Source organism: Megalobrama amblycephala, linkage group LG18 (genome assembly GCF_018812025.1).
Source record: "Megalobrama amblycephala isolate DHTTF-2021 linkage group LG18, ASM1881202v1, whole genome shotgun sequence".
Classification (NCBI taxonomy): Eukaryota; Metazoa; Chordata; class Actinopteri; order Cypriniformes; family Xenocyprididae; genus Megalobrama; species Megalobrama amblycephala.
The window spans coordinates 4,272,214-4,298,529 of record NC_063061.1 but is presented as its reverse complement, the minus strand read 5'-3'; the positions used below and the strand labels follow the sequence as shown (position 1 = coordinate 4,298,529).

At 44.3% G+C, this 26,316-nt stretch overlaps 1 protein-coding gene across 5 annotated transcripts in view; it reads left to right on the top strand.

Moving 5' to 3' along the window:
* Positions 1 to 26,316, top strand: part of LOC125252132 (protein NLRC3-like) — a 236,639-nt gene that overhangs the window by 2,417 nt on the left and 207,906 nt on the right. The window contains exons 2-7 of one of the 5 annotated variants that reach the window (XM_048165178.1): positions 4,323 to 4,419; positions 4,668 to 4,781; positions 17,814 to 17,927; positions 20,792 to 20,905; positions 23,574 to 23,699; positions 24,219 to 24,314. In XM_048165178.1, coding sequence (XP_048021135.1) covers positions 4,370 to 4,419; positions 4,668 to 4,781; positions 17,814 to 17,927; positions 20,792 to 20,905; positions 23,574 to 23,699; positions 24,219 to 24,314 — 614 coding nt within the window. In that variant the 5' untranslated portion in view covers positions 4,323 to 4,369. The remainder of the gene's footprint in view (positions 1 to 4,322; positions 4,420 to 4,667; positions 4,782 to 17,813; positions 17,928 to 20,791; positions 20,906 to 23,573; positions 23,700 to 24,218; positions 24,315 to 26,316) is intronic. The other 4 variants (XM_048165179.1, XM_048165181.1, XM_048165183.1 and 1 more) reach the window with 4 other exon arrangements.

Sequence of the window (26,316 nt, the reverse complement as noted above, 5' to 3'; positions counted from 1 at the left end):
TTTAACGGGTTCGTGTTGAAGAGTGTCTAACAAAGTAATCTTTTCACATGATGTTCTCTCTCTTAAAATGAGAGTGTAAATGTCAGCAGCATCATATATGTGTAAAGAATGAAGTCTGTCAGGTAAAACAAGAGCTTATTGATGCAGTTCAGTCAGTCTGCTATTTTATTCCAACCGTTACTCCTGATAGGAGGCTTCCGTAAATATTTAGTGTATACGTAGAGTTACGCTTCAACTAAGTTTAATGGTGCAACACAAAAATATTTAGTAGTGCGTAAGTTGTAACTTAGTGCCCATTTACGTCAAAAATAGTCTACGTTGTAACCAGTGTTTGGAAGGTTACTTTCAAAATGTATTCCGTTACAGAATACAGAATACATGCCCAAAATGTAATTTGTAACGTATTCCGTTACGTTACTCAATCTGAGTAACGTATTCTGAATACTTGGATTACTTCCACATTGAATTGCATTTTAGAAGTGTAGGAATGCGGCCATCAAATCCTGCTTACTAAACAGGCCTATTCTGGTGTGTTTTTCTGTTCCAAGTCCAACTGGCTGAATGTGTTAGGCCCAAGTCTCCCTGAAAGTGCAACATTTTTAAATTTTCTGTAGAGGAACAAAGACTATGAGGGTGTTTATGCAAAAGATGTTTTGCTTGGTTAAAAAAAAGAGAAGAATTTACGAATTTTCCTTTTTCAGTTTGTGTGAAAGTGTGAAAATACAAATAGTCTGTTTCTGTAAATCTTCCATAAAAAAAAAATGTCCAGATTGTTACAGCTGACTATATTCACATTAATGTTCTTTCATCAAGATAGACACACTAATAATGGTCCATCAAAATAAAACAGTCTCAAACTGAATGTGATGGCAAAATAATATTATTTTTTTAAACTATGCCACCAAATATAATTTTACCCTCATGAAACAATGTTATATTGAAAAACATTCTTGGTAATGTAACAACAAAGGCTAGCAGCAAATCAGCCTATCCAAAATGTCAAAGTTGAACATAACATAGGGTGAAAAACTTTTTTTCTAACATTTGCAGTAGGCATTGTAAGGTGTTGATTTTATATGAATGTCAGGTGAAAAAAAAGACAATTGGTTTTATAATAATGAGATTGCCAATTTACATGCTTTAAAAAAGCCTATGAACCTAAAGACCAATATGTTTTGAACCACCTACCTACATATTTGACCCACCTACTCTACATGTCAACACTCCAGTAAAGTCGGTTGTATCGCAGCAGGAGAGCCTGCTCAAAGTGCTTATCTGTCATTTTGTTACGATGTGGAGTGAAAATAAGTCCTCCCTGGCTAAAAAGCCGCTCGACAGGAGCACTTGATGGCAGAGTAGTATTGTACTTTAAGAAGAGGTCTCTGATCATTGGATACATCTTCAATGAAGCCAATGACTTGTCTGGATCCTGGAGATACCTCTGCACCTCTTCCTCCGCTGATGAACTTGTCATCTGTGTTGTCTCAAAAGTGAAGAAGTTTTCATCATCTTCTGGATCACCTCCAACTGCTGCATTTCCAGTGGTGCCGGCATCCTCAGAAGGCTCTTTATGAAGAAGACGAGACTCTTGGACCATTGCTGTTTTCATGGCTCCCCTCTCTTCATCAGCAAGCCACCACAGTCGAAACTTTGGGATGGTGGAAGCCGCCATCCTTGCCTCATGGGAGGCCAACACCTGCCCAAATCGAGTGTCAATGGCTTTTATAACAGCTGAGAGGATGTGGGCTGAGAACTGCACTTGGGTCAACTTTTCAGCTAACTTGGCTTTTAGGCTGAGAATGGTGGGAACTATGTATCCAAAGTAACAGTTCTTTTCTCCCTGGAGCAGGTTGATTGAGTAGGCAAGAGGTTTCAGTATGGCTGTGTACTCTATTAGAAACATTGTCTCTTGAGGATGCAGTTTGGCCAATTTCAGCTGGTCACAGATTCCATTGAGCTGACTCTCAGTGAGACTCATCAACTTCTCGATTGCATGATACTCTGAGCTCCACCTAGTCACTGAAGGTACCAAACATCTCATTTGGGCAATTTCCTCAATTGCATCAGCAGCACCTGATGAGCGATGAGCCTTATTCCAGATTGCAGCACATTTAGACATTGCACTTCTGTATAATTTTCGAGAAACACCCTGTGAGGCAGCTTTGTCAAGATCAGTTGTGGCAATAAGATTCAAGGTATGCGCGGCACATCGATGGTGAGGTGGCAAAAAAAAGTTTAGCTCCTCTTCCTCTTGCTCTTCCTGAAGAACTGCAGAGACATCAGCAAACTGCACATCATCTGTGTTATCCATCTCATCATCCATTTCACAGCCTCCATATTCACTGAATGCCTTAACGAAATTGCTACCATTGTCAGTGACTGTGGCACTGACTTTGCCTTGGATCTGGAATTCTGCATGAATCTGACTAACTTTGGCAGCAATGACATCATAGGTGTGGCGGCCCCTTATCCTTTCACATGCCAATGCAGCAGACTTTCGATCTAATGTCTCTGGCTCAATCCAATGACACGTGATTCCCATGAAACTCCTATGATGAGCCGTCCATATATCTGCTGTTGTGCACACGGTTTGAACATCCTGAAGAGTTTCAGTAATTGCCTCCTTCATATTTTGAAATCCCCTTTCAATGCGCTGCATCAAGTGTTTTTCTGCACATGTGTGTCCTACCCCCACTAATTCCTGCAATCATCTCACCGGAATGAGGCATTGTCCACTAAAGAAAAGGGCTGCACATCTGCAATTATGAACTTAAGAACCAAGGAGTTTACTTTACTTTGGGTGATTGATGCTGAGGTGCTGCTGAGTGTTGCTTGTTTGAGAGGAGGTGGGGTGGGCATGGCACTTCCTTCACCACCATCATCTGATGCCATTTCTGCTCTATGCAAGACACTGGAATGCTTCCTCTAAAATAAAGAAAGACACAAAGAGCACAAATTAATAACACTGAAATTGTTTTAGCACTATCCTGAACCCATGTTGCTAGCCAAGTGGTATGAGTATGCTATATTTACTTATTTATTAAATCCATGAAATTTTTTGATGAAACGTTGATTAAAATTAAAATAAAATTAATACAAAACGAAATTCACTTTACAGAAAGCCTTTGTGCTTTCTGTTTGAGGTCTCTGTGAAAGTTTTAAAGCAGTCTTTTAGTGCTGAAACACCTCATATGTGCCACTCACAAGTATAACAAGGGTCGTTCCTTACCATTAATGCTTGGAAAACACACATACATTTCCATCAATTAATAATAATGGCCAGCGCAGTGGCTGGGATATAGTACATAAACCTACCAATGTCCGTTGCCATGGTTTTTGGAATGATTTTACTTTTCGCGAGAGGAAAAAAAAATGAAGTTTTAGTCGCATAACATCGGTTAATGGAAACACCGTCATTTCAAAATAGTTTTTTGTCGACATTTAGAGAAAAAAAAATCGCAAAAGTTTTGCGCAAATCTGTAATGGACACGCAGTTCGTCGATATGAGTGTCATCGTGATTTCGGTTTCATATCACATTGCATATCGTTACAGACCTGGTAGCTACCTGATACAACTATAAAATAGCAAGGTGACCAGTAAAACTACAGCAGACGACTAAACCTGGCTAATTTAAAGAAAAAAATTACTTACTTTAAGATGCTTCTTCAGGTTGGAAGTGGAGTCTTTGGACGCTGAAAGGAGGTTGGTTGCTGGTAAGCAGAGGTTGCATTGCACAGATATATTTCGTTCTCCCTCTTTTTTTAGTGTGAAATGCTGTTTAAATTTCCAAGATATAAACGCATTCTTGCCCTGGCTCTGTTGTTTCGGCTCCATCTCTACCTGTAGCTGAGCTCCCGCTGCTCCTCTTCCGACTCCATGTGACTGATCACGCAAACCGCACATTTTTTCGTTTTTATATTGGGGCTTCTGGGAAATGCATGAAGTTGCCTATATATATATATATATATATATATATATATATATTTATATATATATATAAACGTTATTTAGAGATTGTGAAACAGAGAAGTATCCTCATGTAATCCATTGATTTCAACAATGTAACTGTATTCTAAATACCAACTATTTAAATTGTAACTGTAACGGAATACAGTTACTCATAATTTGTATTCTGAATACGTAACGCCGGTACATGTATTCCGTTACTCCCCAACACTGGTTGTAACTTGCGCACAGCTTATCTTGAGTTAATGCAGTCACATGATTCTTTTTCTTCCACACTGGAGATATGTTCAGCTGAATTCTGAAGGTTAATTATTTTAATCATTTAATTTTGTGTCTGAATGTTTTGTTCATTCAGAGTGAGTGGAGGAGATCAAACTCATCAGATTCTCCTGCAGCTTCATCATGGCTGATTCACAAGGATCCAGAGATGGAGATTTTTCTCCAGGATGCAGGTACTTTCATCAAACACTGATAAATATTGTGTTACATCACAGGAAAAAGATCTCACAGATCACAGACACATTTTACATATATATTATTGCCTATTTCTGCATGTGTTTTTGTTCTAAAACTAAAATGAAATATTAAAAAGAACATAAAGTTTCCTTAAAAAAATGAAAGTTTATATTAATATATTTCCTATCATAAAGAATGAACACAGTAATCTACAGGATTAAACTGAATGTGTTCTCTGTTTCAGTTCAGTCCAGCAGAAGAGCTCAAACCCAGAGTCCAGCTGTGTGTCTGTGAAGAGTAACTGGTCTATGGAGAACCCACTAACGTTTAAGAGTGGAGACAAACGGCCTGATCTCAGGTATATCATTTCAATAAAATATGTGCTTATAGTATTAGTATTTTTGTATTAGAATATAGGGAAGGTTTTAGTGTCGGGGTTTTCGGGCTCAGACTTGCATTTGTCACAGACTCAGACGCATTTTTACTCAGACTCGAGCATTTGGGATTCAAAAAATATTTCCGAGTGCAACCGAGTCCAGCGCTGTCTGTGAAATTTGCTCCAGGACAGATGATGGAAATGTCACTGGCTGACTGTGTCAGTACCACGTCATCATAAAAATCTGTCATATGCATGTGTTTTTAAGTCTTGTCAGTTTAAACGTTCAAGTGATTTTAAATTGTTGAACTGAACTGAATTCGGTTCTTGTGCATACACCCGAAGCACGTGCACTTTTCACATCTTAATATGTTTCTACACAGTGAAATACACAAAAAATAGTGTACCAGCAAAAGTACGAATGTGTCGTGAAAAAACAACAACAAAAAAAGACAAAACAAGGAGACTGTCTGAACATTTTAATGATTTATTGATCAAGTAGTGTTTTCTGTGTTTTTGGCTGCAGAGATGAAGTCGACAATGACGACTCATCTGAATCATCTCCACAGTAGTGGACGCTCATATGCACGTTTATCACATGACAATAATTGTTTTCCATTTGTACTGGAAAAAGTAGACATTTCAAGCTTTTATAGATGTGTTTCTCATGTCTGTGAGGCAAGTACAGTTGAGCTCAAAAGTTTACATACCCCTTGCAGAATCTGCAAAAATGTTAATCATTTCAACAAAATAAGAAGGATCATGAAAATTGAATGTTATTTTTTTTTATTTAGTACTGTCCTGAATAAACTATTTCACATAACAGATGTTTACATAAAGTCCATGAGACAAAAATAGCTGAATTTATTAAAATTTACATACCTTTGATTCTCAGTACTGTGTGTGGTTTCCTGGATGATCCATGACTGTTTTTGTGTTTTGTGATGGTTGTTCATGAGTCTCTTGTTTGTTCTGAGCAGTTAAACTGAGCTCTGTTCTTCAGAAAATTCCTCCAGCTCCTGCAGATTCATCAGTTTTCAAGCATCTTCTGCATATTTGAACCCTTTCCAGCAGTGACTGTATGATTTTGAGATCCGTCTTTTCACACTGAGGACAACTGAGGGACTCAAACTCAACTATTAAAAAAGGTTCAAACATTCACTGATGCTCCAGAAGGAAACACGACGCATTAAGTGCCAGGGATGTAAACTTTTTGAATTGGATGAACAAGATAAATTGTATCTTTTGTTGCTTCCAAAGGGCAGTACTAAATGAAAAAATATGTTCTTTAAACAAAATAAGCTTGCAAATCTTTTTCAAAAGTTTTCACCCCCGGCTCTTAATGCATTGTGTTTCCTTCTGGAGTCCCTCAGTTGTCCTCAGTGTGAAAAGATGGATCTACAGTAGATATCATTCAGTCACTGCTGGAAAGGGTTCAAATATGCAGAAGATGCTTGAAAACTGAAGAATCTGCAGGAGCTGGAGGATTTTTCTGAAGAACAGAGCTCAGTTTAACTGCTCAGAACAAACAACAAACTCATGAACAACCATTACAAAACACACAAACAGTCGTGGATCATCCATCATGATGCAGTATGCAGAATCAAGTGCATGTAAACTTTTGAAAAATGTAAAAGTTTTGATTTATTTTTTTATTATTTTACAAAAGCACAACGTTTTGTTGTTATTGTAAGTGTACACAAATCAAAATTAGTCCCTTTACGTTGTCAAATGATGTATTGCTCTTATCTGTGTGACCAAAAATGAGGGAGTATGTTAAGTTAAATGCAAGTGTTTGTTTCCTCCATGTTGAGTTATCTGTCATGCAGGAAGCGCACTTCTCTTCATCTTCCACACTCCACACAAACACTTGAATATGTGCCAAATAATAGTGCACACGTTTCAGGATAAAGTTAGAGCGAGCGGCCATGTCAAGTTGCTACTACTAACATGGTTTCAGTGAAAAGCCATATTTGAGGTCGATGATAGGGGAACATTTAGATTTCCTTTCCGACATGCTGTAATTTTAGCCGTGTTAAAATCTGTCCATCATGGACTGTGTGACTTTTTCACTTCCTGTGAAGTTTGTTTTTCTGCGTCTAACCAACTAATACAATTTTGGTTGTCTAAGGCTCTTCTCGTTGACTATTAGGGGTCAGTCCTAATTTTATGAATCTTTTAGTGTGGGCCAGAGTTGAGACAAATTTTAACCAGGCCGGATGGCAGGACACACGAATTGGGGGACATTTATTTTTCTCAGGTAAATGAATTCACGTCCTGGGGATGGTCTTACTCTTTTAAAATCGTGTCTGGAGCGGGGCACAGGGATGTCCAGCCGCCTCTGTCCAAAAACCTCATTGTTACAACAGAGACGACTCGGAGGCAGATGTAAAAGCAAGTTAAGTGTTTTTATTGATATCAGCAGAGAATAGGGTAAGTATATGGCAATTACTGAAACTTGAAGTGTTGATAGAAGAATGATACTGTCCTTTTGTTGATTGTAGGAAGAGCTGGGATGAACACGCTGGAGACTGGAGACAAGGAACACTCACACACAGTTGGAGAAGCACACGAGGAATACTGGAGACACTGGAGACGTTGGAGACAGGTAAGTAGCAAGAAGTAGTCCTTGAGGTAAGTACACATGTAGTTTGTGGTACAAACGAGACCGGACAGTGACTGTGTGTGAGTGTGGGGTTTTTAAGGTGGAGGTGATTGCTGTGCTGATGACGTGCAGGTGGCGGTGATTAGTACTCCGGTGATTGAGTGCGTGGGTATTGGAGAGAGGTGGAACCTGACGTGTCTGTGACAGTACCCCCCCCCCCCACGGCCCGCTCCTGAGGGCCGAGGACCCCGACGTCGTGGTGGTCGTCCTCTTGGGGGTGGGGCAGGTCTGTCAGGGTGGCTGGCGTGGAATGCTTGTAGAAGATTGGGATCGAGGATATCGTTTCTAGGGACCCATGAGCGCTCCTCAGGGCCGTAGCCTTCCCAGACGACTAGATATTCTAGTAGACCACCATGACGCCGGGAGTCCAGTATCTCGTGAACCTCGTAAGCAGCACCGTCATACAGGATGAGTGGAAGGGGGGGCTCGGCGGCTTCCATGTCAGGTTCTGTGGAGGGAGAAACAGAAGGGTGGTGAGGTTTTAAGAGGGAGACATGAAAGGTTGGATGAATCTTGTACTGAGGTGGAAGTTGCAAACGATACTGTGGCGAGGGGGGCGTGGTTCAGCGAGGTCTGCAACCGGGGAGAATAGCGGGAGACGCGTGGTAAGTGAGTGGGTTGAATGCAAATCACGAACACCTGTTTCTCATTCCAGTGATTGGCGCGGAGACAGGATAAAACGCCGTGAGAAGCAGGAGTGTGTGAGAGAGAGGGGAACTGTTGACTGAGTCGAGTCGAGGTTCGGGAAGTGACACCTTGGATGGTGTAAACCCAACGTGGAGTGAAGCCCTTGTGGATAACGTATGCCGAACCTGGAGTGAAGCCCTTTGTGGATTGTTTATTTTCGTTGTCGTGCGTTGCACGGACTTTCTGTTGAACCGTTTAATATACAATAAAGTCTCAGTCAACAGTTGTTCGCCGTCCCTGACCCCTTCCTTCCCACACTACGAACTTGAGTTTACTACACTGGTGCCGAAACCCGGGAAGGAAGACGGGAGCACGTCGCCATGCAGTCCTCGTCCTCCGCCACATTTGCGGACATCGTCGCATCCCTCGCGGTCCTGCACTGTGAACAACATCAGGCCCTGCTGGAGCTAAGAGGCAACCAGGAGCGGTGTCTGAAAGCCATTCTACAGACCCAGCAGGAGGACCGCGAGGCGTTCCGGAGCTGGATTGACCGGGAGGTTCCCCGGGAGCCGACCGAACAGCCTGCTGTGCCCGTCCACCTGCCATTGAATAAGATGGGCCCGTCGGATGACCCAGAGGCGTTCTTAGACCTCTTCGAGAGATCCGCGGAGGCGGGTAAATGGCCGCGAGACCAGTGGTCAATGAAGTTGGTCCCACTTCTCTCAGGAGAAGCACAGGTGGCGGCACAGCAGCTCCCCGTGACGAACCTCCTGGTCTATGACGATCTACGGCGGGCCATTATCCAGCGGGTCGGTCGGACCCCCGAACAGCACCGTCAGCGTTTCCGCTCCCTCGACCTGGGTGAGTCCGGCCGGCCCTTCACGTTGGCCCAGCAGCTCCGGGACTCGTGCCGCAAATGGTTGCTGGCTGAGGGAAGCGACGTGGACCTGGTCGTCGATCGCGTGGTGCTGGAGCAATTCGTCACTCGGCTTCCCAAGAAGACGGCCGAGTGGGTCCAGTGCCACCGCCCCACGTCTCTGGACTCAGCCATCCAACTGGCGGAGGACCACCTGGTGGCGTGCCAAGGGGGCGGCGAACCCCTGCCAGCTGTCTCTCTCTCTCCCTCTCTTTTGTCCCCCTCTCTCTCTAGACCTGTCCCTCTTCCTAGGTCTCGTCCGCCCGGCCCACCTCGTGTTCCGCCCCGAGGGCGGGGCGGAACGGGACAGGCACCTTCATACGGACCCAGAGCCCCGCCCAGAGGGGCGGGACTCCCTGCTGCCGGGACGGACCCCACTCCTGCTTCTCCCCTCTCTCCGCGCCGTTTATTCGGCCCACTCTCCGCCACTGGAGCGGCAGGCAGGTCTGGGCCGGCCTGTTGGCGCTGTGGGGACCCGGATCATTTTGTGGATAAATGTCCGGTTATGGAGGTCGGGACGTTGATCCGGGTCCCCGACGATCCTCAGGCCGCCCCTGGTCAGGCTGGCGGGTACCAAATACCTGTGAGTATCAAGGGGGGTACCTATCAGGCCTTGGTGGACTCGGGCTGCAACCAAACCTCGGTCCATCAAAGCCTGATTTCATCTGGGGCATTGGATACAGGCCGCATGGTTGGGGTTCGGTGTGTGCACGGGGATGTGGTAAAGTACCCTGTAATGTCCGTCATCATTAAATTTAGGGGACAAAAGCATAGTGTTGAGGTGGCAGTTAACCCGCACCTCCGGCATCCGGTAATTTTGGGAACGGATTGGCCCGCGTTTAAACAATTATTGGGATGTTTGTGCTCGGATGCCTCTTGGGGGGAAAGAACGCGGGGTGAGCAGGCGCGAGTGCAGGTGGGAGAGACTGATCAGAGACCGGAGAGTTCTGCTGCAGGGGATCTGAGCGAAGCCGGAAGACTAATTCTTCCGGAACGCGATGATTTTCCCTTGGAGCAGTCTCAAGATGAGACATTAAAACATGCGTTTGATAAGGTCTGTATAATTGATGGTCAGCCTCTCCAGCCTGGACGTCCGCTTGCTTACCCATATTTCGCGATTATAAAAGATAGGTTGTATCGAGTGACCCAAGACACTCAGACAAAGGAGGATACAACCCAGTTATTAGTGCCAAAGAGCCGCAGGGAAATGCTTTTCCACGCGGCTCATTCTAATCCGATGGCAGGGCATTTGGGACAGGCAGCAACACTAAATCGTCTCATGACCCGATTTTTCTGGCCGGGCATTCACGAGAATGTACGCAGGTGGTGCGCGTCTTGTCGTGAATGCCAGTTGGTGAACCCACCGGCCACCCCAAAAGCGCCATTGCGCCCCCTTCCATTAATGCAGGTCCCCTTCGAGAGAATTGGTATGGACCTCATCGGGCCATTAGAACGATCAGCAAGGGGGCATCGCTTTGCATTAGTCATTGTTGATTATGCAACTCGATATCCCGAAGCAGTGGCTCTCCGCAACATTTCGGCTAAAAGTGTTGCGGATGCACTGTTTCGCTTAATCTCCCGGGTGGGGATTCCGAAAGAAATCCTCACTGATCAAGGCACGGCGTTTATGTCACGTACGTTACGCGAACTGTACGAATTATTGGGCATTAAATCGGTTCGTACCAGCGTCTTTCACCCACAAACGGACGGGCTGGTCGAACGGTTTAATCGCACGCTTAAATCCATGATTCGTAAGTTCGTTCAAGAGGACGCCAAAAATTGGGATAAGTGGTTAGAACCTCTGTTATTCGCAGTGCGAGAGGTCCCGCAAGCCTCCACGGGGTTTTCCCCCTTCGAGCTTCTCTTTGGGCGCCAGCCCCGTGGGGTCCTGGATGTCCTCAGAGAAACTTGGGAGGACGGACCATCTCCGGCCAAAAATGAAATTCAGTATGTGCTGGACTTGAGAACAAAACTCCACACTTTGGGGCGGCTATCAATGGAGAATTTGTTACAAGCCCAGCACAGACAGAGCCAACTGTATAACAGACGGTCTAATTTACGTAAATTTGCACCGGGAGAAAAAGTACTTGTATTGCTCCCTACTTCCAGTTCGAAATTGCTTGCAAAGTGGCAAGGGCCCTTTGAGGTCACACGGCAAGTGGGCGAGCTCGATTATGAGGTGGTACGGTCCGACGGAATCAGTGATGCTGGCGACGGTGATTAGCGGGGAGGATGATCTCGGACCAGAGGCGAACATAAAACCTCAACCTCTCGCTCTGGTCCCGGGGGAGATCACCTCTCGCCCTCCCAGCTCACTGATTTATCCAAATTGCAAGCGAAATTTGCGGACGTGTTCTCTCCCTGCCGGGACGTACCAACCTCATTCAGCACCATGTCGAGACAGAGCCGGGCGTGGTTGTTCGCAGCCGGCCGTATCGGTTACCTGAACACAAAAAAAAGGTAGTTCAGGACGAATTAGAGGCAATGCTGAAAATGGGAGTAATAGAAGAGTCCAGCAGTAACTGGGCGAGCCCGATAGTTTTGGTTCCCAAGACCGACGGCTCGGTTCGTTTCTGCGTGGACTATCGCAGGGTGAATGCAGTGTCGAAATTCGACGCGTATCCAATGCCGCGGGTGGACGAATTGCTTGACCGGCTAGGTGCGGCTCGATTTTATTCGACACTGGACTTAACGAAAGGGTACTGGCAGATCCCCTTGTCGCCTTTATCCAAAGAAAAGACAGCTTTCACGACGCCGTTCGGATTACACCAATTCGTTACGCTTCCGTTCGGGCTGTTCGGGGCACCGGCCACCTTTCAGCGACTCATGGATAAAATTCTCCGGCCCCATGGTGCATATGCGGCTGCCTATCTAGATGATATTATTATCTATAGTAATGATTGGCAGCGGCATATGCAGCATGTGCGAGCCGTCCTGAGATCGCTGAGAGGGGCTGGGCTCACGGCCAACCCGAAGAAGTGTGCAATTGGGCGCGTGGAAGTAAGGTATCTGGGCTTCCACTTGGGGCATGGGCAGGTGCGTCCCCAAATTGACAAGACGGCAGCGATTGCGACCTGTCCGGGCCCCAAGACCAAAAAGGAGGTTAGACAGTTCCTCGGGCTGGCGGGATATTATAGGAGGTTTGTACCTAATTATTCGGCCCTCACCAGCTCGTTGACTGATCTGACTAAAAAGGATGCTCCAGATACGGTCCAGTGGACGGAGCCGTGCCAGCAGGCCTTCACCCAGGTAAAAGCTGCTCTGTGTGGCGGGCCATTGCTTCACTCTCCTGACTTTTCTCTCCCTTTTCTGTTGCAGACTGACGCGTCGGACAGGGGGCTGGGTGCCGTCCTGTCCCAGGAGATAGAGGGTGAGGAACGGCCGGTACTGTATATTAGCCGTAAGCTCTCTAAGAGAGAGGCTAAATACAGTACCGTAGAAAAAGAGTGTTTGGCTATCAGGTGGGCCGTCCTCACCCTCCGCTATTATCTCCTGGGGCGGGAATTCACCCTCTGTTTGGACCATGCTCCCCTGCAGTGGCTCCACCGCATGAAGGATACCAACGCGCGGATCACTCGTTGGTATCTCGCTTTACAGCCTTTCAAGTTCAAGGTGGTCCACAGGCCGGGTGTTCGGATGGCTGTGGCCGATTTCCTCTCCAGAAATGGGGGGGGGCCGCAGGCCGGACGGCTCCCCGGCCTGAGTCGGGCGGTGGGGGTATGTGGCGAGGGGGGCGTGGTTCAGCGAGGTCTGCAACCGGGGAGAATAGCGGGAGACGCGTGGTAAGTGAGTGGGTTGAATGCAAATCACGAACACCTGTTTCTCATTCCAGTGATTGGCGCGGAGACAGGATAAAACGCCGTGAGAAGCAGGAGTGTGTGAGAGAGAGGGGAACTGTTGACTGAGTCGAGTCGAGGTTCGGGAAGTGACACCTTGGATGGTGTAAACCCAACGTGGAGTGAAGCCCTTGTGGATAACGTATGCCTAACCTGGAGTGAAGCCCTTTGTGGATTGTTTATTTTCGTTGTCGTGCGTTGCACGGACTTTCTGTTGAACCGTTTAATATACAATAAAGTCTCAGTCAACAGTTGTTCGCCGTCCCTGACCCCTTCCTTCCCACACTACGAGCTTGAGTTTACTACAGATACGTGACGGGGTTGATCTGTCTGGTGATGATGAATGGGCCAATGAAGCGAGGACTCAGCTTCTTGCAGGGCAGACGCAGCCTGATGTCCTTGGTTGACAGCCAGACCTTCTGCCCCGGTTGATAGGATGGAGCGTTGGAGGTCTGCTGTCAGGGCTCTCTGCAGTTGGTGGTGAGCTGAGTCCCAAACCCTCTCGCTCTCCCGGAACCAGTAGTCGACTGTAGGAATGTTGGAGGGTTCCCCGTCCCAGGGGAACAGCGGGGGTTGGTAACTGAGTACGCATTGAAAGGGTGTTAGTCCGGTGGAAGGCTGTCGGAGGGAGTTTTGGGCGTACTCGGCCCAACCCAGATACTGGTTCCAGGAGTTCTGGTGGCCGTGACAGAAGGTACACAGGAAGCGACCGATCTCCTGGATCTTCCGTTCCGTCTGCCCGTTCGTCTGAGGATGGTATCCGGATGAAAGACTGACGGTCACACCCAGGAGCGACAAGAAGGCCTTCCAGACACGGGAGATGAATTGGGGCCCTCGGTCTGATACGATGTCTTCTGGGATTCCATAATATCGAAAGATGTGGTTAAACATGAGTTCTGCTGTAGTTAAGGCGGTAGGTAGACCCTTCAGAGGGATTAGACGGCAGGCCTTGGAGAATCGGTCTACTACCACGAGGACACAGGTGTGACCGTCCGATGCTGGGAGATCCGTGATGAAGTCTACTCCCAGGTGTGACCACGGTCGCTCAGGAACGGGCAGAGGATTGAGCTTGCCGGCTGGCAGATGACGAGGGCTCTTGGAGATGGCGCACTCCCTGCAGCCCTGCACGTACCTTCTGACATCCTTGGCCATGTTGGGCCACCAGAAGCGATCCTTAAGCAGCGAGAGGGTCTCATTGACCCCCGGGCGGCCAGTGCCAAGTGATGAGTGAGCAGAGTGCACAAGTGGGGTGCGACGTGTCCGGGTGACATACTGAAGGCCCTGGGGACAACCCAGCGGAGTGTAGGAGGAGGCATTGGAGGAGGGTAGAGTCTCTTCAGACCACTGGATAGGGCTCACGAAGATGGACTTTGGGAGGATGGTTTCAGGAGATTCATTCTTTTCCTCAGGAGCGTGGAGACGGGATAAGGCATCAGCCTTAATGTTCTTGGAGCCTGGACGATAGGAGATTGTAAAATCAAACCTGGAGAAGAACATGGCCCAGCGGGCTTGACGAGGATTAAGTCTTTTGGCAGCTTTGAGGTATTCCAAGTTTTTATGGTCGGTGAGTACTTGAAACGGATGGTTGGCTCCCTCCAACCAATGCCTCCATTCCTCCAGAGCAAGCTTGACGGCCAGGAGTTCACGGTCACCGATGTCGTAGGTGACCTCCGCCGGGTTGAGTTTGCGGGAGAAGGCGGCGCATGGATGGAGTCTACTTGGGTTCCCCAGCTGCTGTGAAAGTACCGCTCCCACTCCTGTGGTGGAAGCGTCCACCTCCACGACAAAGGGCAGGTCAGGGTTCGGGTGGACGAGGAGGGGAGCGGTGGTGAAGGCTTTCTTGAGGGTTGGTGGCATCTTCGGACCAGGACAGAGACTTAGGCTGGTGACGGAGGAGGTTGGTGAGTGGATGGACGATGGAACTGTAATTTTTGATGAAGCGGCGGTAGAAATTGGCGAAACCTAGGAAGCGTTGGAGTTCTTTGATGGTTGTGGGAATGGGCCAGGACTTGATGGCTTCTACCTTCCCCTCGTCCATCCGGATGCCACTGTGATCAATGAAGTATCCCAGGAAATGGACTGAGGGTTGGTGAAAGGAGCACTTTTCTGCCTTGAGGAATAGGTGGAATTGCCGTAAGCGTTGGAGGACCTCCGCAACGTGGTGGCGATGTTCGGCCAGGCTCCGGGAGTATATCAGGATGTCATCTATGTACACCAGTACAAACTTGTGGAGGAACTCCCGGAGCACCTCAGGAATGAAATCCTGGAATACGGAGGGGGTGTTGACAAGTCCATAGGGCATGACCAAATATTCATAATGGCCGGTGGGCGTGACGAAAGTGGTCTTCCACTCGTCCCCCTCGCGTATCCGGATGAGGTTGTACGCGCTGCGGAGGTCCAGCTTAGTGAACACAGTGGCACCACGGAGATGTTCCAGGGCCGCTGGGACGAGGGAAGTGGATACCGGAATTTAACTGTAATCTTGTTTAGGGAACGATAATCAATGCAGGGCCGCAAGCCTCCGTCCTTTTTTGCCACGAAGAAGAAACTTGAAGCAGCAGGGGAAGTAGACGGGCGGATATATCCTTGGTTAAGGGCCTCTTTGATGTATTCTTCCATGGCCTTCTCCTCCGGCACTGACAGGGGGTAGATCCTTCCCCTAGGCACTGGCTCACCCGGTAACAGATCTATGGCACAGTCCCATGGCCGGTGTGGAGGTAGTTTGGAGGCTCGTTGCTGGCAAAAGACGTCACTGAAGGGGGCGTAACAGGATGGGATGTCAGTGGAGCGTTTCTCTATGGGGCTTTCAATGGAAGTGGTGCAGACGGAGATCTTCTTGGAACGTGGAGACTTGGGAACTGGAAACTCGGAGAAGCAATTGGAGAAGCAGTGTTCGCCCCACTTCAGGATCTCACCTGTGCGCCAGGAGATGGTGGGGCTGTGTTGTTTGAGCCACGGGCGCCCTAGAACCACGTCAGCGGTGGAATCCTCCAGAACCAGCAGATGGATGTCCTCGACGTGTAGAATACCCACACGGAGTTGAAGGGGTCCCACACGACGGCTGATCCTCTTGCGGCTCAGGGGTTTGCCCATGATCGAATGGACTTGGTAGATAGTCGGAGAGGGCGAGGTTTTGAGCTTGAGTTGTCGACAGAGGGAGCCTGAGATGAAGTTTCCTGCTGACCCTGAATCGAGGAGCACCACCACTGGAACAGATACATCAACAGCAGTAAGGTTTACAATAGTAGTGAGTGGTTTCATCTTAATGGAGGGAATGATGGCACTCACCATGGGTCGAGGAGGACGAATTGGGCATGCGGAGATTACATGCCCAGGAGATCCACAATAAAGACATAGATTCAGGGTCAGCCTTCTTTGACGTTCAGAGGGTGATAGACGGGAATTATCCACTTGCATGGGCTCGCTGGCTGGTTCTGGGGAGCTGACGGGTTCGGATCGACGGAGATAGATGTTGGGAAGTGGCTGGCCCTGGTGCTCATCGAGACACGACTGCATACGAGAGCCTACGTGGATGGCGAGTTGGATGAAGCGTTCAAGGCCGATGGAGTCCTCGTATGCAGCGAGATGCAACCGCACTCTGGGTTCCAACCCCTGACGAAACGAGGTGATGAGAGCTTGTTCATTCCATCCACTGCTAGTGGCTAGCGTTCTGAACTGCAAGGCATAATCAGTCACATATTTTATTTTGATCCTTGTTTTAAATTATAGAGTTTCTCACCAATAGATGAATCAGCCAGGGGTTTTCCAAAGACTTCACGGAAATGGTCGATGAAGGAGGAGTATAACTTGACCACGGAGCCTTTTTGGGTCCAGAGAGAGTCGGCCCATTGGAGAGCTTTACCTTGCAGTTGGGAGATGATAAACGCTATTTTGTCCGTATCCGTGGGGTAGAGATGCGGTTGCATCTCCAGGACCAACTCACATTGCAAGAGGAATCCGCTGCAATCCTCCGCCGATCCAGAGTAGGGCGCCGGTTTGGCCATGGGACTGGCGTGTATCACCGGTGGAGGAGTGGAAAAAGTGGATGCGGAAGCGGCAGCAGGTGATGGTGACGGTGACGGTGGTTGTGGAGTGAGTGTTCGGCGCAAAGCGTCAACAAGCTCTTGAAATGGGTCCTGTGAACTCATGCTGATATCCAGTTGGTATGGTCCGGTCTTCTGTTATGACAGAGACGGCTCGGAGGCAGATGTAAAAGCAAGTTAAGTGTTTTTATTGATATCAGCAGAGAATAGGGTAAGTATATGGCAATTACTGAAACTTGAAGTGTTGATAGAAGAATGATACTGTCCTTTTGTTGATTGTAGGAAGAGCTGGGATGAACACGCTGGAGACTGGAGACAAGGAACACACACACAGTTGGAGAAGCACTCGAGGAATACTGGAGACACTGGAGACGTTGGAGACGTTGGAGACGTTGGAGACGTTGGAGACAGGTAAGTAGCAAGAAGGAGTCCTTGAGGTAAGTACACATGTAGTTTGTGGTACAAACCAGACCGGACAGTGACTGTGTGTGAGTGTGGGGTTTTTAAGCTGGAGGTGATTGCTGTGCTGATGATGTGCAGGTGGCGGTGATTAGTACTCCGGTGATTGAGTGCGTGGGTATTGGAGGGAGGTGGAACCTGACGTGTCTGTGACACTCATGTCTGGCAAAGTATCACAGAATCAACATTTATTAAACAGACGGTCAGTGACATCAGGAAATGTCATGGAGATTGTTGGTAATGGAGATTTTCGTCCACATTTATGTAATGAAGTAAGACTTTCAAGTTTCCAGTAAAACTGCACAACATACTGCAGCTTTATAAGAGTGTAGGTCTGTATGCTTTTTTTATTTGACTGTTTTCAAACTAAAATGAACATGTAATAACACGGTGTAAACTCCACACAAGAGACTTAATGGCTCTGATCATATTGGATCAGGATTAAACTGAATGTGTTCTCGGTTTCAGTTCAGTCCAGCAGAAGAGATCAAACCCAGAGTCCAGCTGTGTGTCTGTGAAGAGTAGCTGGTCTATGGAGAACCCACTAACGTTTAAGAGTGGAGACAAACGGCCTGATCTCAGGTATATAATTTCAATAAAAGATGTGCTTATAGTATTAGATTTTTGTATTAGAATATAGGGAACGTAGACTGTAAAAAAAGATGGACGCCGCGACGCCGCTTCCTTCCATTGTATTGAACTGAAGCCAAAACGGACGCCGATGGGCGCTGACATGTTACGCAAAAATGTCAAAAAAAAAAAGTTTGGAGCCTGGGCATGCACAGAAAGACTCGTCAGTGGAGCCCAGAGGCAGAGTCGCAGTATCAAACTTCCGCCCAGATGGCTGCATCATCATTCATGTATTTTAAATAGACTATATAAATTATACACAATTTAAAAATCTACCTGTAAAATAATAGGCTATTCTGTTTCTAGAGCAATAATATTTTTGAAACAGCAAATTCAGTTGATACACTCAATATAATATGCCACTAGAAACAACTCTAAAAACGTTCAGAAACGGTCTTGCCATTTTGAATAAAGGGTTAAACTAACGTTACAGGAGATCGATTGTTGTAGACAGTGCTCTATAATTTATCAGAGTAGGCTATCATTAGTTTTATCCTGCTAATTATTATTTTATACACATAAAAATAATTAGTAACTGCCAGATAACGATCACCTGCTTTTTCCCGTCATACTGAACGTTAGGCGTGATATCTTAACTAATAACATTTATTAATTGGCTTATAAAGCCCACATTTAACATTACCGAGAAAAGTTCAGTGATCCGTCAGATCCTGTAGGTCAGTTAGTACAGTTTACTGCTGAACAGCTCATTTTGTTGGTATGAAATAACACAGAAATTGAAAATTAATAGTTATTTATTTATCTTCAGTCTCCCCTCGAAGCTCCGACAGTCCTCAGACAAGCTGTCAATCAACTGTAAATCACAATGACACGCCCTGTTCCTATAGCACCAAATTGCTAGCTAAAATCAAACTTATCACAAAAACGAACAATTGAATATAAATCAGCGTGATAACAACTACCTTTAATGACCAAAACCATCTTTCGGAAAATTTTATTTGAAGCATAATTTATTTTTATGTTTTAACTTAAGTCTCATTCGTCTGCATTGAGTGGGCGGGGTTTATGACCTGTACTGCATCCAGCCTCCAGGGGGCGATCAAAGAGCCCGCAGCTTCACTTTTCAGGATGTATGAGACACACCCGATAGGGAAGGTTTTAGTGTCTGGGTTATCGGGCTCGGACTTGCATTTGTCACAGACTCAGATGCATTTTTACTCGGACTCGGATGTTTACATAAAGTCCATGAGTCAAAAAATAGCTGAATTTATTAAAATGACCCTGTTAAAAAAAATTACATACCGTTGATTCTCAATACTGTGTGTGGTTACCTGATGATCCACGACTGTTTTTGTGTTTTGTGATGGTTGCTAATGAGTCTCTTGTTTGTTCTGAGCAGTTAAACTGAGCTCTGTTCTTCAGAAAAATCCTCCAGATCCTGCAGATTCTTCAGTTTTCCAACATTTTTTTTCATATTTGAACCCTTTACAACAATGACTGTATGATTTTGAGATTCATCTTTTCACACTGAGGACAACTGAGGGACTCAAACTCAACTATTAAAACAGGTTCAAACATTCACTGATGCTCCAGAAGGAAACACGATGCATTAAGAGTCGGGGGGTGAAAACTTTTGAAAAGGATGTGCAAGCTTTTCTTATTTTGTTTAAAGAACATATTTTTTCATTTAGTACTGCCCTTTGGAAGCAACAAAAGATGAACTGTAAACTTAGTGAATACTGATCACAAAAAAAATTAGACTTGTGTCTAAAAAAACGTACTAAGCTCAGTATGAAGAATCAAGCGCATGTAAACTTTTGTAAAATGTAAAAGTTTTGATTTATTTTTTTATTATTTTACAAAAGCACAACGTTTTGTTGTTATTGTGAGTGTACACAAATAAAATTAGTCCCTTTACGTTGTCAAATGATGTATTGCTCTTATCTGTGTGACCAAAAATGAGGGAGTATGTTAAGTTAAATGCAAGTGTTTGTTTCCTCCATGTTGAGTTATCTGTCATGCAGGAAGCGCACTTCTCTTCATCTTCCACACTCCGCACAAACACTTGAATATGTGCCAAATAATGTAGCACACGTATCAGGATAAAGTTAGAGCGAGCGGCCATGTCAAGTTGCTACTACTAACATGGTTTCAGTGAAAAGCCATATTTGAGGTCGATGATAGGCGAACATTTAGATTTCCTTTCCGACATGCTGTAATTTCAGCCGTGTTAAAATCTGTCCATCATGGACTGTGTGACTTTTTCACTTTCTGTGAAGTTTGTTTTTCTGCGATTAACCAACTAATAAAATTTTGGTTGTCTAAGGCTCTTCTCGTTGACTATTAGGGGTCAGCCCTAATTTTATGAATCTTTTAGTGTGGGCCAGACTTGAGACAAATTTTAACCAGGCCGGATGGCAGGACACACGAACTGGGGGGCATTTATATTTCTCAGGTAAATGAATTCACGTCCCGGGGATGGTCTTACTCTTTTAAAATCGTGTCTGGAGCGGGGCACAGGGATGTCCAGCCGCCTCTGTCCAAAAACCTCATGTCTGGCAAAGTATCACAGGTTCAACATTTATTAAACAGACGGTGAGTGACATCAGGAAATGTCATGGAGGTTGTTGGTAATGGAGATTTTCGTCCACATTTATGTAATGAAGTAAAACAAAAGTTTCCAGTAAAACTGCACAACATACTGAAGTTTTATAAGTGTGTAGGTCTGTATGCTTTATTTGACTGTTTTAAAACTAAAATGAACATGTAATAACACGGTGTAAACTCCACACAAGAGACTTAATGGCTCTGATCATATTGGATCAGGATTAAACTGAATGTGTTCTCTGTTTCAGTTCAGTCCAGCAGAAGAGATCAAACCCAGAGTCCAGCTGTGTGTCTGTGAAGAGTGACTGGTCTATGGAGAACCCACTAACATTTAAGAGTGGAGACAAACGGCCTGATCTCAGGTACTCAGAATAACATTTCAATAAAAGATGTGCTTATAGTATTAGATTTATGAATTATAAGCAGGTTTGATCAAAGTCAGTCAGTCTAATACTAGCAATGACATCAAGTTAATATAAGCTGAGATTTTTAGCCCTCTTTATATAATGCAGTAGATGTAAAAGTTTCTAACTGCTGGTTCAGAAAACCAGTTTGCTGAAAGCGACACAGTGTCTGGTCAGAAAAGTGAGTACTTTGCATTTTACACGCAAAATTTGGCTTTATCAATATGAACGTGAGTGATGGCTACGATCAAATCTCAGTTTATGTGGATATTGAAACAAGAGTGAAAAACAAAGCCTTTTTTACATAATGAACAGTAGACAAATAAATGTTACATCACGAATATGGAAACATTTGGATTCTTCCCAAATGAGAGAGGTAGGCTATGTGAGCCCAATTCAGATTTGCTTTAAAAAAAATAATTTCTGCTTTATAATGAATGCCACTATAGCCTAATTTGGGTTTTAATTTATAATTTAATATATATTATATATTATAGCTATTTATTTTTCATTCTTGTTCTGTTCTGAATAAAGTAAATTAAATTTTTTAAATAATTTTCTGTGAAGTGAGGAGGGGTACTAAAATAACCAAGTTTGTGTGGTAATAATGTTTGTCAGAATTTAGTTTTATTTACCGGGATTTTCATTTAATATAAATTAATTTTATTGTTTGCAATTATGAGGTTTAGAGGTGTTTTTAGAGTAAAATAAATTTCTCTTTCATGAGATTACTTCCTTTTCATGGCCGGGTTACGTTTCTCTGTGTCGTAAACTGTAGGGCGTAGCTTCTAACATTTGGGCCATGATATTTAAATGAGGATTGTTTTCCGCCGCCACAAGCATCAACGTACGATCAGTCGCTCGATGTGATTGGCAGCACGCGAATGTTTCATGAATCACACGTGAACCCTGTCGTAAGAGGATTTCTGCACTCTGATCTGCGCTAATTTTTACGTTAGATTGATAAATGAGGCCCAGTATCTGTTAAATAAGGAAGTGCAATTCTTGAGTCGCCAGAGAGAACAAATTAATGATGTTTTATTAACAAAGGAGGAACATGTTCAGTTAATCACTTCAATTAGCGCGACAGAAGGTATATATTCAGCAGAATTACCTCTGTCCCACCCCAGTTTCCAGAATCCTCCACCGCATTTCCTCACTCCTAACTATTCCTATCCCAAAATGGGAGCACTCAGGGTTCGGGCCAAATTCAGAGCTCAGAGCACATAACCTTTACTCTATCTGATTATATGCAAGTATGAACTCATGAAAATACGTAAACTCTAACAAAAGCTACTTGTGGCACCAAACAGTCCAGAACACCTGCAAGAACTCAATGCCACAACAAGCTCCTCGCTCTGGCTTTCAAAGCTACAACTGGTCAACAAGAAGAACTTTCGATTTGAGTCGATGTTAAATGACAGACCTGGTATCATCTGAATCCGCATGTTATCTTGTTTAAATATCTGCATTAGTCTTACATCTTCAAAAAGAGGACAAATAGAAATATCATGTATGACCAGATGGCGAGTGTTATAAAACTACTTTCAATATGGGAAAATATAAATTTGTTGTAACTGTTTGAGTGACTAACACACACACACACACACACACACACACACACACGCACACACGTTTGGGGTTAGAGCTCTGCAATTAATCATTTTATTTTCGATTTAGGTTTTCACTGATTATGAAAACATGATAATCGAGATAAAATTATTATTGTGCCGCATTCTGTTTTGTAGTGATGCTCTGGTTTTGTCTTATGTTATAAATCCAGCGCACGTTCCTTTCCCTCTCCTTTACTGCTGTCATAATGTGTTTCAGTTTAAACTATTAGACCGTATTTACTCTTGATGCCCAATTACGATTTGTTGACTGTATCCGATTTGTTGACGACCAGCTTACATCATCTTTTAAAAGGGACTCATATCCGATATAATTTACACTATACACTTGATGAAACAACCCAAGGTAGACGTACTGACCTGGAAAAACTTAGGCTGAAAAGGAAGTAAAAACGGCATGATTTGCAATGGACGCAGATGAAATGATAACACAAGCACTTGCTCTCTGCACCATCTTTAAAGGTCAATAAAACATTGGTCTCTTAAAGTTGAGCCACCTTCTTCCATTGTGCCATTGAAAAGAGTTATGTGATCACAGTTGACATTTTATAATTCTATAGTTGTTTTCAATTTGTTTGTTTTGAATTCCTAATATTAACAGTTTTGATTTAAAGTGGGAGTGGGGTAGGGTAGGGACACAAAATTATATATAAAAAAGTTTGAAAACTACAATTAATTACTGCACACAGTTTACACAGTCTTCTATACTGTTACAACTTACCCCGGGAGTGGGGAGAGGCTTTTAAGAACAGCATTCTTTGCAGTTGACACTAATTTATCCAGTTTAGGGACACATAGTAGATTTCAATCCATGTATAATTTGTAGCAGATAAATATGGGAATAATATTGTAATCGAAGTTTGAGGCAAAACACTGAGTTACAGACATTAAAGCAAAGTGTTGCAACACTCCCTGGTCTTTCCTAAGACAGAAGATTCCAGTAAAAGTGTACAACATATATCTATAAGTCTGTATGCTTTCTTTATTTTTCTTAGTTTTAAAACCAGTTCAGTCCAGCAGAAGAGCTCAAACCCAGAGTCCAGCTGTGTGTCTATGAAGAGTAACTGCTCTATGGAGAACCCACCAGAGTTAAAGAGTGGAGACAAACGGCCTGATCTCAGGTATATCATTTATACAAAAGTTATGCTTATAGTATTTGATTTTTGTGAAATTATTAATATACAACCATTTAATGATTTGGATTTGAACCAAAATTACTAAGTTCAAATCCTGCAAGTTTCAGTCTATTAATGATTATCATTGCTCCCTTGTGCAAAGCTCTGTATATTGTATTGTTCATTTTTCTCGATCGCTTTGACTCAATTCTCGAATGGGTCCATTTGTTCTCAAAACAATAAGTTTAGATCTCTGAACAGTTAGTTTCTTGGGAAGGGTCGCTCCAGCCATTCATAAGTTCTTACTTAAATTGAAACGTAAAGTCCACACTAGAGGCTCAGGAACTGCTATCTAGTTTGTAACTAACTCTGTACTTTTTTGTTTCAAAAAATGTGCCAAATCAATTGAGAAAAACTGTAACACATTCACACACTGTAAAAGCTGTTGGTCTGTTACTCAGTTAATGACACAATTACATCATTATCAGTGTGTCTGATTCTTCACCCTCTTCATTCTGATTTAAGGTCAAATCTTCAATCCAGACCAGTTAAAAACAAAACTGTGTTCACGCCTGTGATTCAACCACAAGACTTTAATGAGAGCATGAATCCTGGTTTCAGGTAAAATTTGAGACTTTTATTGTTGTTTAATTTTAGGTGCTGCATCACATCACACATCACTCAAACACATGATTAATAATTGAAATATTTCAGAAACCTAATGATGTTCTGTGTCCCATAATAGAGCAAACAAAAAAAAAAAAAAAAAAAAATCATTTTTTGTGATTTATGGCTGTTTACTTTACATTAACTTGTGTAATAATGTGATATTTAATTTTACAGCCATGATTCTAAACCTGCTGAAGTCCTCAACACATTGAGATCAAATCTGAGGAAGAAGTTTGAGTGTTTGTATGAGGGAATATCAAAGCAGGGAAACCCAACACTCCTGAATGAGGTCTACACAGAGCTCTACATCACAGAGAGTGAAAGTGGAGAGATCAGTAATGAGCATGAGGTGAGACAGATTGAGACACAGTCCAGGAGAGCAGAAACAGAGGACACACCGATCAAATGCAGTGACATCTTTAGACCTTTACCTGGACAAGACAAACACATCAGAACTGTGCTGACAAAGGGAGTCGCTGGCATTGGAAAACAGTCTCTGTGCAGAAGTTCATCCTGGACTGGGCTGAAGGGAAAGAGAATCAGGACATCCAGCTCATATTTCCACTTCCTTTCAGAGAGCTCAACTGGATGAAAGACAAAACACTCAGTCTTTCAGATCTTCTTCATGTCTTTTTCCCTGAAACAAAAGAAATGGAAATATGCAGTGATAAGTATAAAGTTTCATTCATCTTTGATGGTCTGGATGAGTGTCGTCTGTCTCTGGATTTTCAGAGCGATGTGAGGTTGTGTGATGTGACTGAATCAGCCTCAGTGGACGAGTTGCTGACGAACCTCATTGTGGGGAATCTGCTTCCCTCTGCTCTCATCTGGATCACCTCCAGACCAGCAGCAGCTGATCTCATCCCCTCTGAGTGTGTCCATCGAGTGACAGAGGTACGAGGCTTCAGTGAGCCACAGAAGAAGGAATACTTCAGGAAGAGAATCAGTGATCAGAGTCTGGCCGACAGGATCATCTCACACCTGAAGTCATCAAGGAGCCTCTTTATTATGTGTCACATCCCAGTGTTCTGCTGGATCTCAGCCACTGTTCTAGAGAAGATGTTGAGTGAAGCAGAGAGAGGAGAGATTCCCAAGACTCTCACTCAAATGTACACACACTTCCTGATTCTTCAGACCAACATCAAACATGAGAAGGACTATGAGAAGAAAGTGAAAGATGAAGACATGTTTGTCAAACTGGGGAAACTGGCATATCGGCAGCTTATGAAAGGAAACCTGATCTTCTATGAGGAAGACCTGAGAGAGTGTGGCATTGATGTGACAGAAGCATCAGTGTACTCAGGATTGTGCACTCAGATCTTCAGAGAGGAGTTGGGCTTGTATCAGGGGAAAGTCTTCTGCTTTGTTCATCTGAGCATTCAGGAACATCTAGCAGCTCTATATGTGCATCTCTCCTTTATAAACAAGAACATCAATGTGTTTGTCCAGATTACCAAACCAACTAATGAAGACAAAGTTTCACTATCTGATCTCCATCAGAGAGCTGTGGATGAGGCTTTAGACAGTAAAAATGGGCATCTGGACCTTTTCCTTCGTTTCCTTCTGGGTCTGTCAGTGGAGTCTAATCAGAGTCTCTTACAAGAACTAAAGACACAGACAGGAAACAGCTCTAACAACAATGAGAAAACAGTTGACTATATTAAAGAAAAGATCAATGAGAATCCCTCTCCAGATAAATTCATCAATCTGTTTCACTGTCTGAATGAACTGGGTGATCTTTCACTAGTGAACGAAGCTAAACCTCAGATAAGCTCTAGAGGATTACGTAAAATGAAACTCTCCTCATCTCAGTGGTCAGCCTTAGTTTTTGTGTTGTTGACCTCAGAGGAGACAATGCGTCAGTTTAACCTGAACAGATTAATTGGAGCTGATAATGATCAGTAAGTAACACTGAGTTCAATCATTACAGTCTAAAACATTATGAACAAAGATA